Source organism: Podarcis muralis, chromosome 9, assembly GCF_964188315.1.
Source record: "Podarcis muralis chromosome 9, rPodMur119.hap1.1, whole genome shotgun sequence".
Classification (NCBI taxonomy): domain Eukaryota; kingdom Metazoa; phylum Chordata; class Lepidosauria; order Squamata; family Lacertidae; genus Podarcis; species Podarcis muralis.
In genome coordinates this window covers 10,967,580-10,982,502 of record NC_135663.1, presented here as the reverse complement: position 1 = coordinate 10,982,502, position 14,923 = coordinate 10,967,580, and the positions used below count along the sequence as shown (strand labels likewise).

Sequence of the window (14,923 nt, the reverse complement as noted above, 5' to 3'; positions counted from 1 at the left end):
ATGGCTTGCTCCAGTCCGTTCATGGATGAGTTGAGTTTTCATGAATCAGGCCCTTTAATCATTATGCTACAGCTGCTCTGAAAGGCACCAGCTTATATTTCTTTGCAAGAGACACAAGAAACGGAGTGTATATATTAAACAAGCCATAGCTTTCCAAACAGCAGTTGTTCCCAGCTGTCATTTCTGCTCTTCACTTTTATAGTATTGCCGTCTCCCATGTGTCCCAACCAGAAGGCAGTCTCTAAAGTCTCACTCTGAGCCCCCAGTGAATGCTCCCTTTTGCCAGTTGACTGTTACAGCTTATAGAGAAAGGATTCAGCAATGGGCCTCTTCTGGATACCTATCCATGGTTATAAGGTTGCAAACATTTTAGCGTCTGATAATGTGTAGTACAGTGGTACCTCGGGTTACAAACACCTCAGGTTACAAACACTTTGGGTTACAAACTCCGCTAACCTGGAAGTAGTACCTCGGGTTAAGAACTTTGCTTCAGGATGAGAACAGAAATTGCGTGGCAGCAGGAGGCCCCATTAGCTAAAGTGGTACCTCAGGTTAAGAATGGTTTCAGGTTAAGAACGGACCTCCAGAACGAATTAAGTTCGTAACCAGAGGTACCACTGCACAGTGCACCTGTAAATAGCACAGTGCACAACTTAACCCAGGCAAATGCATGAGTATGGATTTGAACTCGGGCCTTGAAGTCAGAAACTCTAGCTAGATACCCAGTGCAAGAACTCCAGCAGATCCAGAAACTGCAATCTCCAGGCCAAGAACAAGGGCAGCCCCACAGAAAGTGCACTGCAGTAATCTAAATCCTGAAGTTACCGGTGTCTAAAATACTGTGGTTAAAACTCTCCCAGTCCAGGAACATATCAGGTGCAGCGGGTAAAAGATGATCCTGGGGAAAGAGAAGGTTTCTGCATCTGACACAGCTTTTGGGGTCCCAGCTACCATCTTAATATGCTCTTCACATTCTCTCTCTCTCTCTTTTGCTGTTGCGGAAAGAAATTAGGTTTTATAGCTCCACCCTGCATTTCACTAAATTGAAGCTAAGCAAGCAGATCTGCCACCCGACCCCACCTCTGCAGCCAACATACCTTGCACGACTCCCCATGGGTATTGCCTGGCCTTGGCCATCTTATTGCCAATTTTCACTTCTTCGGTGCTGCCAACCACAGCAAACGGGAGGTGGACCTGCAAGGCAAGAGGCAGAGGAAGACCATGGGAGCCTTCAGTTGCTTTGCCAGACATATTTTCCTTAAATGAAAAACAAACAAAAAAAGGGAAGTAAAAGCAGTGGGAAGAAAACACTTCAATAGACAACTGTGCTGGCTTTCACCGATTTAGAAGTTGTCCAAGTGTTTCTGGAACACAGCCTAACTTTTCGAACTACGGGCTTGGTGGGAATCAAGGACAGCAAAGCGGCAGATCAAAACAGTCTCCTAATATCTGAGTGGTATTATAGGCCGAGTGAGCCGGTTTCTTCTTCTTCTTTGGTGGCCTGGTTCTCTGGTTCCCTTTTACTTGTTTGTGTGTTTAGAATAAGGTTACTAGATTTTTTTCAATGAATCTGGGGACACTTTTCAACTTCAATGGATTTTGTATGGGGACTGATTTGTAAATCCGGGGACTGTCCCCGGGAAACAGGGACATCTGGTAACCTTAGTTTAGAATTGCATATTGGTGGGAGATTTTCTGTTGTCTGCTTGTTTTGCTCTTAGGTTTCTTGAGACTAAATGTATAGGGGTCTATGCTCCCAAGTTTTTGGTGTTTCTTTGCGGGCTTCCATTTGAATATAGAAGATCTTAATAAACGGTCTTAACACATGCACACCCAAAGAAACAGTTTCCTTCCCTAGGAATTAAACACAACCTTAGCATTTTCATTGGGCAGTATTTAGATACAGTTCATAACAACAACAACAACAACAGCAACAACAACAAATTATTCGTATCCCGCCCATCTGTCTGGTTTCCCCAGCCACCCTGGGCAGCTCCCAACAGAATATTAAAAACATGATAAACACCAGACATTTAAAACGTCCCTAAATAGGGTTGCCTTCAGATGTCTTCTAAAAGTCAGATAGTTGCTTATTTCCTTGACATCTGATGGGTTGGTGAAGGTTGTGGCCTGGGCATACTTCCAAGGGCCAGATAAGAGAGTCCTGGGAGCCACATTTGGCTCCCTGTCTTGAGGGTCCCCACCTGTATTTTATAACATCTTTTGGATTATGGTCTTCTGCTTTTGGTTGACAGCAAAGAGGAAGTCATGATGCCCTCTGCCGGGGTTTCCTGAGTCACTGACCTCAAACATTTCTCTCTCTTGGCTTGGTATCTATTCTTAAACAGCCGTCTTGATGGGAGTGTGTTTCACAGGAAGCCACCACCAAGAAGGCCCTCTGCCTGGTTCCCTGTAGCTTCGCTTCTCGCAGTGAGGGAACCGCCAGAAGGCCCTCGGAGCTGGACCTCAGTGTCCAGGTGGAACGATGGGGGTGGAGATGCTCCTTCAGGTATACTGGGCCAAGGCCGTTTAGGGCTTTAAAGGTCAGCACCAACACTTTGAATTGTGCTCGGAAACGTATGATTCAGCACTCATCAGTATCCCACATGTTTGACATGGGGAGCAGTAAGCAACTAGGTAGAATACTGAAAGCATGTCCCTAATCACTGGGAACCTTTTTCAGCCTCTCCTCTCGCTTCTGAGGTTTAGTTGGCTGTATGGGCAACACTTTTATGTACATCACTGCTTGTTTTCTAAAAACGGAAGCAGGGATTCTCAGGACGTTGAATCTTGGGACCACTTTCTTCTGTGGTCTTGCAGAATTCTAGCCACGTACGTAGTCTTTCTAAAGAAGAGTGCACCCCTTGGGGCCATCAAACTCAGTGCTGCCCACACTGACTGGCAGCAGCTCTCCAAGGTTTCAGAATGAGAGTCCTTCCCAGCCCCACCTGGAGAGGCCAGGGGATTGAACCTAGAACCTTCTGCATGCAGAACAGATGTCCTACCACTGAGTTATGAAACTCGCCTGAACTTCAGGACATGCAGTTCGACCCATAAATCACTCCTGAAACCCAATGCACGTATGATAAATATTGCCAAAGAGCAGGCGGGTCTGACTTTGGATGAGAGTCACATGCAAGCAGTGTGAGTAAGGCAGAGGGGTCAATCATATCTGATACCTGCCTGCCCCTGCCCCCCAAAAGCAGAAGAAACAACATCTGAAAGGGGCCTGAGTGCTTATACCTTCAAATTAGGATTGATGGAATGTTTTTATTGTCAGTATCAGCTGGCATTATTTTCCCCCTTTCTTTTTCTTTCTTTCTTTCTTTCTTTCTTTCTTTCTTTTATTTTTTTTTAAATTTTATTAGTATTTTCCACACAACACAAAAAATATAGAAAAATAACAATACACAAAACCCAACATACAAAAAAAAAAATGAAATCCGTATCTTACAGGTTAATAATATAAACACTAAAAAGAAAAACAAACATTGACTTCCACCAATGCCACAACACCTCCTTTACCTCTCATTGTGTCTTTCTGTTTTCCTGTTTTCTTTATTATCTCTATCCTAGCATCCAGATATAAATCCCTCTTTCTTATCCTTTCACTTCACAAGGTTATTCCAGACTCAGCCAGATTTCTGTCCTCGAACCTTGACTTTTAAGGTATTCATTTAGACACTCCCATTCCTTTTTCACTTCACTTTTTGGTTTCTGTCTTATTATATCTGCCAATTTGGCTAATTCTAAATATTCTGAAAGCTTACAGAACCATTCTCCCCTAGTGGGTAACTGATTCCCTTTCCAATGCTTAGCCACCCTTTCTTTCTTTTCATCGTATTTGCAAATAATTTTATTTACCCTTTTTTTAAAAAAAAAAATGGATGGGGCCTGAGAATGCACAGCACCTCCCGAAACACGCAGTAGCTGGATGTGCTTTCCAGCAATAAATGGACTTACGGAATCGCAAATTGACTGGGGAAAGGAGTGGTCGAGGGAGAGCATAGTGACTCAGGCATTCACTGTCTGCTTCTTCCCCTTTCTGTTTAGACGCGCTTGTGCAGTTTACATAATGATGGTCCATAGCACAAGCCGGCGCTGACACTTCCTAGGGAGTAGGGAGCAGGGTGAATGGAAGGAAGTCGAGATTCTACCCACCCCATTTTATTAGCTTTCACTAAAGGAGGAAGGAAAAGGGGACTTTAAAAAGGAAGCCTGGCTCTAGCCCAAGACGCCTAAACTAGCCAGCCAGCCAAGGCAGCCTGTGGAAGGAGAATGCGTAGATGCTTGTTTCAAAAGGGTCAGCAATAGTTATGGGAGGCAATGCAGCAGCAAGTGAGGATATTATAAAGCAGTGAAAGTAGCAGCGATTAAAGAATGGTTCTCAACAGATATAATTACAGTATCAGCTACGATAAAAAGAATTTTAAAAGAGTGCTGTGATACAAAAATATCTGGGAGAATATTTCAGGGAAATGTACCAGGAAAATGCACCATTAAAAGTCTGGCGTGGAATTAATAATCACCACTAATGGCACAGTTTTATAACAGATATTTGAAGCCGGGTTCAGGATGCAACAAGATCACTCAGTAAGGCACGTCCAAAGTTTGTTTTGGGGGCCTAATATGACCCCACGGCCAGTTTTATCCAGCCCCTGTGGCAGTTTTTGTATTGGTGTCTAATCCCAAAAAAACAAGTTCATTCCTAAAAAAATCTCAACAACCTTGGGGGGGGGGGAATCGTAAAAAAAGGTCGGCCCTCACGCATGTTCATGTCATCAAATCTGGCCCTCTTTGAAAAAAGTTTGGGCACCCCTGACTTAGTGGTAATGGGATAAGTATGCATACACTTACATTCCTACCAACCAAGGTGGGAGACAGACACCAGTGTTCTTCTCCATCTCAATGGTAAACAGACTAAGAACATAAGAAGAGTTCTTCCAGCCTAGCATCCTGCTCCCAGTATACCAGAAGGAGCGTCTCCACCCCCATCGTTCTGCCCGGACACTGAGGTCCAGCGCCGAGAGCCTTCTGGCGGTTCCCTCGCTGCAAGAAGCAAAGCTACAGGGAACCAGGCAGAAGGCCTTCTTGGTAGTGGCACCCGCCCTGTGGAATGCCCTCCCACCAGATGTCCAAGAGATAAACAACTACCTAACATTTAGAAGACATCTGAAGGCTGCCCTGTTCAGGGAAGTTTTTAATGTGTGACATTTTAATGTATTTTTAATCTTTGTTGGAAGCCACCTAGAGTGGCTGGGGAGACCCAGCCAGATAGGCGGGGTGCAAATGAATTATTATTATTATTATTATTATTATTATTATTATTATTATTATTATTATTGCAGTAGCCAACCAGATGCCTATTGGAAGCCTACAAGCAAAACCTCCATGCAATAGCATTGTGCGGTTGGGCACAATGCATTGGGGGGTTTTGTACAGACGAAATTGTTTTACCTATGTTTTTATTGTTAACTCCCTTCCGAGATATTTCACAGGAAGCACTTCATGAATGAATCGATGTATTGACTGGACAAGCCACAGCTGAATTGTATCTCTGCCTCGAGAGGAAAGTGGGCCACAGAAAACAGGATTGTGTCCCCTCATGTGGTTGGAAGGGTCCAACCATTGCCTGGCTTCTAAACTGTGGCTGGAGAAAACATGGTTTGGGGTTTCCTTTCCAATGAGCCACCCCACATTGCATGGCCTGCTATCATGTCCCAGTGTTATATAGTAGTAATAATAATAATAATAATAATAATAATAATAATAATAATAATATGTATAGCACGCCCACCCACTCTGGGTGGCTTCCAGCAAAATATTAAAATATCGTAATACATTAAAAGCTTCCCTAAACAGGGCTGCCTTCAGATGTCTTCTAAAAGTCTGGTAGTTGTTCTTCTCTTTGACATCTGGTGGGAGGGTGTTCCATAGGGTGGGTGCCACTACTGAGAAGGCCCTCTGCCTGGTTGCCTGTAACTTGGCTTCTCGCAGTGAGGGAACTGCCAGAAGGCCCTCAGCGCTGGACCTCAGTGTCTGGGCAGAACGATGGGGGTGGAGACGCTCCTTCAGGTATACTGGACCGAGGCTGTTTAGGGCTTTAAAGGTCAGCACCAACACTTTAAATTGTGCTCAGAAACGTACTGTTTTACTGCTCATCCACCCACCCTACCCACTTTCTGTCTCTGGAGTCAGAAGGGTTGAAAGTGCAATGCATTTGGCCTATGGACCACTACTTACTGAGCACTTCTGCATATGGTCAACTCTTCACTGAGCTTCTAACCATGCAATTCATTAAGACAGACAAGACACACGGCCCCCTGGCCTGGCCAGGACGGCGCACTTCATTTCCTCCTGCATTTCCTAAGCTCCAAACCAAAAAACCTCAAAACCACACTGGAGCTCTTGGAATCCGCCAGTAAACAGCAGCTGAGCTTGTGCCGAAAAAAGACGCGCCTAGCCCAGCCCGCTTAGCCATAAAAGATGCACTTGGGATTCTTCCCCGTCCAGGATATTGTGTGTTTAGAACTGGGAGCCAAAGCCAAGAGGAAGCTGGGTCTGTTTTCGGTCTCTCGGGACTCGTCCAGGTGGTGTTTTCATTACGCTGTGTGCAATTCTGAAGGGCTGGCTTGCATTTTGGGGGAAGGCCAGGGGCCATGCCCAGTCTGGGGCGGGAGAAGAGCCAAGAGCTGGGCAGATGGGTGGAGAAAGGCTCTCGCTTACATGCTGTGCAGGACAGCTGCCGCTTGGACATTTCTGTGGCTGGAATAACTGTCTCTCCTCCCTGCTCCCTGTCGCCTTGTCACAAGCACCCACACTGGGGCAGCTTCTACTCCACACTGCGGCTATGGCCAAGCAGCACCGCCATGGGGCAGCCTCCAGCCCCACCTACTTCTCCTCATGCATTTGAGCTCTTCTGTCTCTCTCAGTATAGCTGAAGAGCCAGGAAAAGAAGTGTTCCCCATTTACTTGCATTACCTACTTCTCATGCATTTGAGCTCTTCTGTCTCTCTCAGTATAGCTGAGAAGTGTTCCCCATTTACTTGCATTGCAATGGCAAAATGAGGAGTCTAACTCATGCAGGAGAAGGCTCTCCGTAGCTACGAGCCACAATGGTTCTGCTCCACCTCCATTGTCAGAGGCAGAGTGCCTCTGCATGCCAGTTGCCGGGAGCTGCCAATGTCACACTCAGGTCCTGCTTGTGGGCATCCCAGAAACATCTGGTGTGGGATATTTAAAATGCAGTCAAACCAACAATTCCTGTTTTGCTAGATAGGTCCAGCGCCGAGGGCCTTCTGGCGGTTCCCTCGCTGCGAGAAGCCAAGTTACAGGGAACCAGGCAGAGGGCCTTCTTGGTAGTGGCACCTGCCCTGTGGAACGCCCTCCCACCAGACGTCAAAGAGAAAAACAACTACCAGACTTTTAGAAGACATCTGAAGGCAGCCCTGTTTAGGGAAGCTTTTAATCATTAATAGGTTGTTGTATTTTAACACTTTGTTGGAAGCCGCCCAGAGTGGGTGGGGAAACCCAGCCAGATGGGCGGGGTATAAATAATAAATTATTATTATTACTATTATTATTATTATTACAGTTCTATTTCGGTTCTCAAACGTCTCCGCTGACAAACGTTTCGAAACCCGAATACTGAAAAGCCAGCAGTAAATGCTTCCATTTTTAAAATCGCCTTGTAAGTTGAACAGCTTCCACTGCATGTTTTTCAATTTTCTCAGTTGAATTTGCTGACAACCCTTTGCGCCTCAGTTTTGGAACATTTTGGAACTCGAACAGTCTTCCGGAATGGATTACATTTGAGAACTGAGGTACCACTGTATTATTATTATTATTATTATTATTATTATTATTATTATTATCCTTTTGCTTCGCTCTTTCCAGGTAGAGACCAGCGCTTTAATGCCTCATGCCAAAGTGGTTTTGGGTGTTTTTATTGGCTCTGAGCTTTCGTAGTGGAAACCACTCTTTAAAGCTGAATTGGAACAAATGCCAACTGGGTGATGTTTGCACCTATTGAGCTTTAAGGAGCAGTTTTTGCGGAGAAAGCACTGGAACAATAAAAAGGGGTGGGTGGGTGGTGGGATGAGGCTTGGACACAGAGTTTTAAATTGTGGGCCATTCCTGGAAAGAGTGGAGGAAAGGTTAAGTGTGGATAAGCTCTAGGCTGCATCCAAGGTGTAGTTGGCTTAGAAAGCCAAAGAGTGACACGACACGGCCTGGACATAGCCCAGAGGTTAGAGCATCTGCTTTGAATGCAGAAGGTTCTAGGTTCAATCCCCAGCATCTCCAGGTCGGTCTGAGAGAGAGACCTTGATGTGAAACCCTGGAGAAATGTTGCCAGTCAGTGTAGACCGTACTGAGTTAGATGGGCCACTGGCTTGATTCTGTATAAGGCAACTTCCTATATTCCCATGTCTTTCAAGAGCAGGGATGGAGGACCCAAGGAAAACAAGGCTTACACTCATTGTGGCGTTAATCTCGGCCACTGTCTCTTCGTCCGTGGGGAACTGGTAGATCTGGACTCCGTTGCTGACCAGCTCGCTCATGATTTTGCTCTTGAATTTATGCAGCTCGTTTTTCGCAATGGTGTCAGCTTTGGCGATTATGGGGATGATGTTCACCTGCAATGCAAACAGAGAGCAATCAGTCATACTGATGGTGATGCGGGGACTCTCCAATGGCAAGCAGGAGGAGAAGAATGGCAGCAAATCAAAATGATGCCCAACCCTTTTGTACGAAACCAAACTCATACACAGCTTTCCTTTTTCTTTTTCTTTTGCCTGGACAATATTAACCCTTATTATGTGCTGGACCATAAAGAAGGCTGATTGCCGAAGAATTGATGCTTTTGAATTATGGTGCTGGAGGAGACTCTTGAGAGTCCCATGGACTGCAAGAAGATCAAACCTCTCCATTCTTAAGGAAATCAGCCCTGAGTGCTCACTGGAAGGACAGATCGTGAAGCTGAGGCTCCGATACTTTGGCCACCTCATGAGAAGAGAAGACTCCCTGGAAAAGACCCTGATGTTGGGAAAGATGGAGGGCACAAGGAGAAGGGGACGACAGAGGACGAGATGGTTGGACAGTGTTCTCGAAGCTACCAGCATGAGTTTGACCAAACTGCGGGAGGCAGTGGAAGACAGGAGGGCCTGGCGTGCTCTGGTCCATGGGGTCACGAAGAGTCGGACACGACTAAACGACTAAACAACAACAACATGTGCTGGAATATCTCCCACTATAACTGACTGAATATGAAAACAAGTCCAGCTCCACTGAGTTAGAACAGAGAAGCTCCCAGCACAGAGAGGCCCCTAGCATTTGAACCCTGAGCTCTGATTGACAAGGAAGAACTGCAGCTGCTTCCTGCCAATTATGGCAGGGGTGTGGAACTGGCAGGCCAAATCCTTAATTCCCCACACCTTGCAGACCAGGTTTGGCAGAGACCCCTGACTCCAGGCAGCAAGCCCTTTGGAAGCCCATTTGCAGGGGCTGTTTCGATTCCATCCCTGGAAATGAATGGAGCAGGGCTCACTGACAGCAAGCCCTCTCAGCTGCACAAGGGAGTCCCCTATATGGGGAACTTCTCAGTGCAAGTGTGATAGGAATTTTGAGGTCTTAGATATATATTAAATGCTCATAAATGTACCAACCAAGCACGTACATAGATCAGCACAGGAAGACCGACCTGAAACCATTTTTGATTCCCAAACTGACCAAATGTTTTCTCTGCAAGGTCAAAGGAAAATGGAAAGGCCTCCCCATTGTCTTTTCCTTCACAAATCCTGTCTTAAGGGCACATTTAAGATATGAATAGGGTGTGAGCCTGTGACCTGGCTCAGGAACTAAGTATTTATCATTACAAAAGACTGGCCAGGCTCCCCAGGCAATCCAATCAAGTGACCATTAAACAGGTAACCTGGCAGACAGGAGGTAAACAAAGCACTCAGATTTCTGCTGTAGACCGCCTTTTCTGTGATGTAGGTATGATGTATCTGGGGGGTGGTCTTAGGTTACACCCCTTCTGTGATGTATGTATGATGTATGGAGGGGTGGTCTTGAGCTCCAGGGCAGGGAATTTAAAATGTCTATATAAGGCCTTGCACACCATTGTTCTGGGTTCCTCCTCCTCTCCTGCGGGTGAGGGGAGCACCCTGTTGCAACAGATCAATAAAGATCAGGCTTATTAGCTGCTTTGCTTCTCAATATTCTCTGGTTGGCCTCTGTTATTTTCTCCTACCAATAGGGAACCTACGTAAGGACTCTATATGGGCTCTTGGATACCCCATAAGGGAAAAAAGGGCAGATTTTTGTTTACAACACAAGCAATTCCAGGGGGGCTTGCTGTCAGCACCAATCAGCTGATCGGCACCATCAGGGAGCCCTGCTTGCAAAGGAACTATCATCCCACTAGGCCAATTGCCACTGCCCTCAATGGTGGCTTTAGCATTTAAACCTGCCCCAAGCTATTCTCTTCACACAGCTATCACCCATAAAAATGCCAGGCTGGCACATCTAACTACGCTCAGTGGCGTAGCGTGGGGGGTGCAGGGGGTGCCGGCCGCACCGGGCGCAACATCTGGGGTTAGGGCAAATCCACAGGTTAGGGGGCGCAAATCCATGGGTTAGGGGGCGCAAATCCACGGGTTAGGGGGCGCAAATTACTTGCCTTGCCCCGGGTGCTGACAACCCACGCTACGCCACTGACTACGCTTCTTTCATTTCACGTGTACAGTCTATTTTGTTCAATGCAAAGCCAAGCCAAGCTTTCCAGGTGATGGAATTCAGGTTATGAAGTTGTGGTGCATGAAGACCTTATCAAATACCCTTGAATGTGAATTGCAAACCTTTGTGCAGCCTATCTTCTCATTTCCTTCTTTTTCTTTTCTTAATTAGCTACACCGGCAGTGAAACAGATAAGATCCACCAATTTGCATTTCAGAGCAAAGGAGTTGGCCGTAAATAGAAGTCACACACAAGTAGCTGTTTCCTCTCTGCTTTCTACAGAGGTGGTGAACAGGAAATGCTGTGTGTCACCAATTTGAATTCTAAGAGCCTCTGTGCACACACATGAATATTCTGAATGTGAGCTGGAAAGAAGATAGTTTGGCTGCATAGGGAAACCTGTTTGAAATCTGCCAGAGGCTCAGTGGTCTGGTTCTGAGAGAATTTAAGTGAATAAACCTGTGCACACCTCAAGCTCTTGCTGTCCCCGTCCACAGACACAACTGCAAGGAGAGCAGAAGTTTGCATTTCATTCATTTTTTATTAGCTTTATCATTACATCGTAATGATCATTACCATTGTCATTATCACAACAACGGTTTGTTGAAACAATCCTACTCCGGTAAAGCAAAGTTTGAAGTTGGCACACTTCAGTAAGCCACAGTTAAGGCAAACCACAGTTTCTTCTGCGTTCAGGCATGATGCTAAAATGAGAACAGCTAAAAATGGAAGAGAAAGGCGCTGGAAGAAGGGAGGGGAAAGTCCAAGGCTTGCACAGGCTCGTTTGCATCACAACAAACCACAGTTTACCATGACAGTCAAGCAAGACCACTAAACAGTCTTAGGAAATATCACTTGTTTTTCAGATTAGTTTCCTATGCATAAAGGGGGAACAATAGTCACAGGGTTGCTGGGAAACCGAAGAGACCAGGGCTGCGGCTGCAACACCTACTTACTTAGAAGAAAGTCCTTACTGGGTCCGATGAGACTTTCTTCTATATACCGTATTTTTTGCTCTATAAGACTCACTTTTTCCCTCCTAAAAAGTAAGGGGAAATGTGTGTGCGTCTTATGGAGCGAATGCAGGCTGCGCAGCTATCCCAGAAGCCAGAACAGCAAGAGGGATTGCTGCTTTCACTGCACAGCGATCCCTCTTGCTGTTCTGGCTTCTGAGATTCAGAATTTTTCTTCTTCTTGTTTTCCTCCTCCAAAAACTAGGTGCGTCTTGTGGTCTGGTGCGTCTTATAGAGCGAAAAATACGGTAAATACACAGGGTTGTGCAAAGCATCTTGAGGACTTTCCTTGGTGCTATGTAAGTGATTCACAATACGCTGCCAGGGCCACAAACTGGGCTTCTCTTTTGCTTTATGAGGTCAATCATTTGTAAGGGAAAAGAAGGAACCACACGTAAGCAACAAGGTTAAGGACTGCTTAGGTGCAATTTCCTTCCATAAAACCAGAGGATTTATTTATTTATTTTAAAAAAAACAGCAACCCTGGTAGAGATGATGTTAATATTGACCCAGAAATCAAGAGCTTTTTAACTACAGACAGTGCTTGACAATCCTCTTACATTATATAAACTCACTTCCTGTGGGGCCTGCTAATCCCTATTTGGAAGAAAAGCGAAAAAACCCCAAACCCAACAAACTTGTGCCAAAATTAAAGGCCTTATTTTCAGCAAATGTCTATTCTGGCGGGGGGCGGAATCCATTTTTAAAATTACTTTTTAAAGGAGCATTTCAGTTGATTAACTGTAGGTTTCAAGTAAATCTGCCTGAATTTGAATAAGCACAATTTTGGGGGGTGGGGGGAGGAAGCACACTGAGGGCCAAACAACACATTAAGTGGCATCAGCCACAGTTTCAGAATCCTGCCCCTCCATCAAAACGCCACCTCTCGCTCTCAAAGCTTCTTACCATTAAGTGAATTAGCATGGCATTTTAATTTCGCTCCACAATTCTCCGCAACAGAAATCTGCTTCACTGTTATAACTGTGCGACTAAGCAAGGCAAGGTCTCATCAACGTGTGAAGTGGAGTACCTTACTGTCGAGCTTCTTCATGGTGACCAGATCAAGAGATTTCAGCGAGTGGCCGGTAGGTGCGATGAAGTATAAGCAAGCGTGAATCCTGGTGTCGTGGTAGTTAAAGAGGGAGCGCTTGATTTTCAGCTCCTCCTGCAGGTAGGCTTCAAACTGGGCATCTATGTATTCCACAATGGGCTTGTAGCTGAAAACAGAAGAATCACATTTCAAACCCGGATGCAACTGCCATTATAGGGTTTTCGTCAAGGTGACTTCCAGTGCAGTTATAAGACCAGTCTTCCCCTCAAACACACTAAAACCAAAAGCCAAGGTATCAACGGGAGAGGAAGAGGATTAGGTTTCTTTCCAAGTTCTTCAACCACCCCCTGTCCGCCATCTTGTGTAAATCATGGCAAGTACAGGTCAGGATGAGGGACGCGGGTGGCGCTGTGGGTTAAACCACAGAGCCTAGGACTTGCTGATCAGAAGGTCAGCGGTTCAAATCCCTGCAACGGGGTGAGCGCCCGTTGCTCGGTCCCTGCTCCTGCCAACCTAGCAGTTCGAAAGCACATCAAAGTGCAAGTAGATAAATAGGTACCGCTCCAGCGGGAAGGTAAATGGTGTTTCCGTGCACTGCTCTGGTTCGCCAAAAGCAGTTTAGTCATGCTGGCCACATGACCCGGAAACTGTACGCCGGCTCCCTCGGCCAATAAAGCGAGATGAGTCCCACAACCCCAGAGTCAGCCACGACTGGAGCTAATGGTCAGGGGTCCCTTTACCTTTACAGGTCAAGATGGTGGGAAGGCTGGCAAGAGTTTGCTCAAGTTTCACATAGTAGGCTGCTGGCTGGCACCCTACACAGGGCAGGTAGGTATTGCCATGTTTGAAAAATGTGACCCAGCCTGCGCACTTGGACTGCACTCATGCTATATATAACTTTATGAAGCACATTTACCCCTTCAAAGAATTCTGGGCACTGTGGTTTGCTGAAGCTTGCTGGGAATCATAACTCTTTGATGGATAAACTACAGCGCCCAGGATTCTTTGAAGGAAATGATGTACTTCAAAGGTACACTGTGAATACAAGCCTTACCATTTTTGCCCTTTGCTTTCTAGGTCCGCGCTTCAGAGTGCTTCCCTTTTGCCCCACTGCTTTCCCCAGGAAAACCCGGCTGAATCGGAATAAATGGCAATTTGGGTTTTCTGCAAACTGTCGTTGGTTCTGATTATTATTTTATTTGTTGGTTTGTTTTATTATTTATTGACTGTCTGGAGACAAGACAATCACGTCGTGCGCCAATAGCAGCGACCAGAGGAGGAATGACCGCTGGGAGGAGCAGAAAGGGAAGAAACGCCACTGTGCATCGACAGCAGCACAACCAGACACCTTAACCTGCCCCAGCTGCAACAAAACATGTCTCTCCCTGCATTGCAAGGGGTTGGACTAAATGACCCTTGGGGTCCCTTGTTCCCAAGAGTCCCATTCCTCATGATTTTCCCATATCGGTCTCTACAGCCTGCTGCAACCTGCTGACAGTTTGACTTTATCCCCCTAAGGTGCAGTCCTCCATTGATCTAGTAGTAATAGTAGTAGTAGACTGTCCTTCATCCAAAAATCTCAGGGAGGTTCGCAGCATAAAAATACAAGATAATACAATTAAAAATATGATTCTACGGTGTTTTGCAGGGGGGAAAGTGTTCAGACACAGAGCTTTGAAATATGGATCTGTCTCTAGAAATGTGGCACAAAAGGAAGTCTGGGTGAACCCTAATTCATCCACAGCCAAGGGGGTCTCAATTATGTGGCAACGTTGTGTACCCCCCACAACCTTTGAATAGCCTTTTATAGTAGATCAACTTTGGGCAAGGGAACCTGCTTACATGCTGACTGGGTCCTGAATTCTGTGCTTTTACAGAGATACTGCCCACAGCTGGCTGTTCAACTGAAGATGAACCTTCTTTATCAAAACAGTTCGTAATGAGCTGGGAGCTGCTGTGATCGAGTGTCCGGCTATCAGGACATCCCGTTTGTACGCTGGGAGCTAAATTAAAAACCTGCTAATTCCCCCCACAGCTGTTCCCAAGGTCCTGTTCCTCGGTTTTAAAAGGGAGAGGAGGTTTTTATACAAGGAGAACGACAGCCTACAGCAAATCTCAATCT

General features: G+C 45.8%; 1 protein-coding gene across 4 annotated transcripts in view; it reads right to left on the bottom strand.

Moving 5' to 3' along the window:
• The window catches only part of SEPTIN11 (septin 11), a 104,284-nt gene that overhangs the window by 31,097 nt on the left and 58,264 nt on the right, over positions 1 to 14,923 (bottom strand). For 3 of the 4 annotated variants that reach the window (XM_077933761.1, XM_077933759.1, XM_077933760.1), the window contains exons 4-6: positions 12,781 to 12,967; positions 8,475 to 8,636; positions 1,098 to 1,257 (exon numbers count right to left, since the gene is read on the bottom strand). In XM_077933761.1, the coding sequence (XP_077789887.1) occupies positions 1,098 to 1,257; positions 8,475 to 8,636; positions 12,781 to 12,967 (509 nt within the window). The remainder of the gene's footprint in view (positions 1 to 1,097; positions 1,258 to 8,474; positions 8,637 to 12,780; positions 12,968 to 14,923) is intronic. The other variant, XM_077933762.1, reaches the window with a different exon arrangement.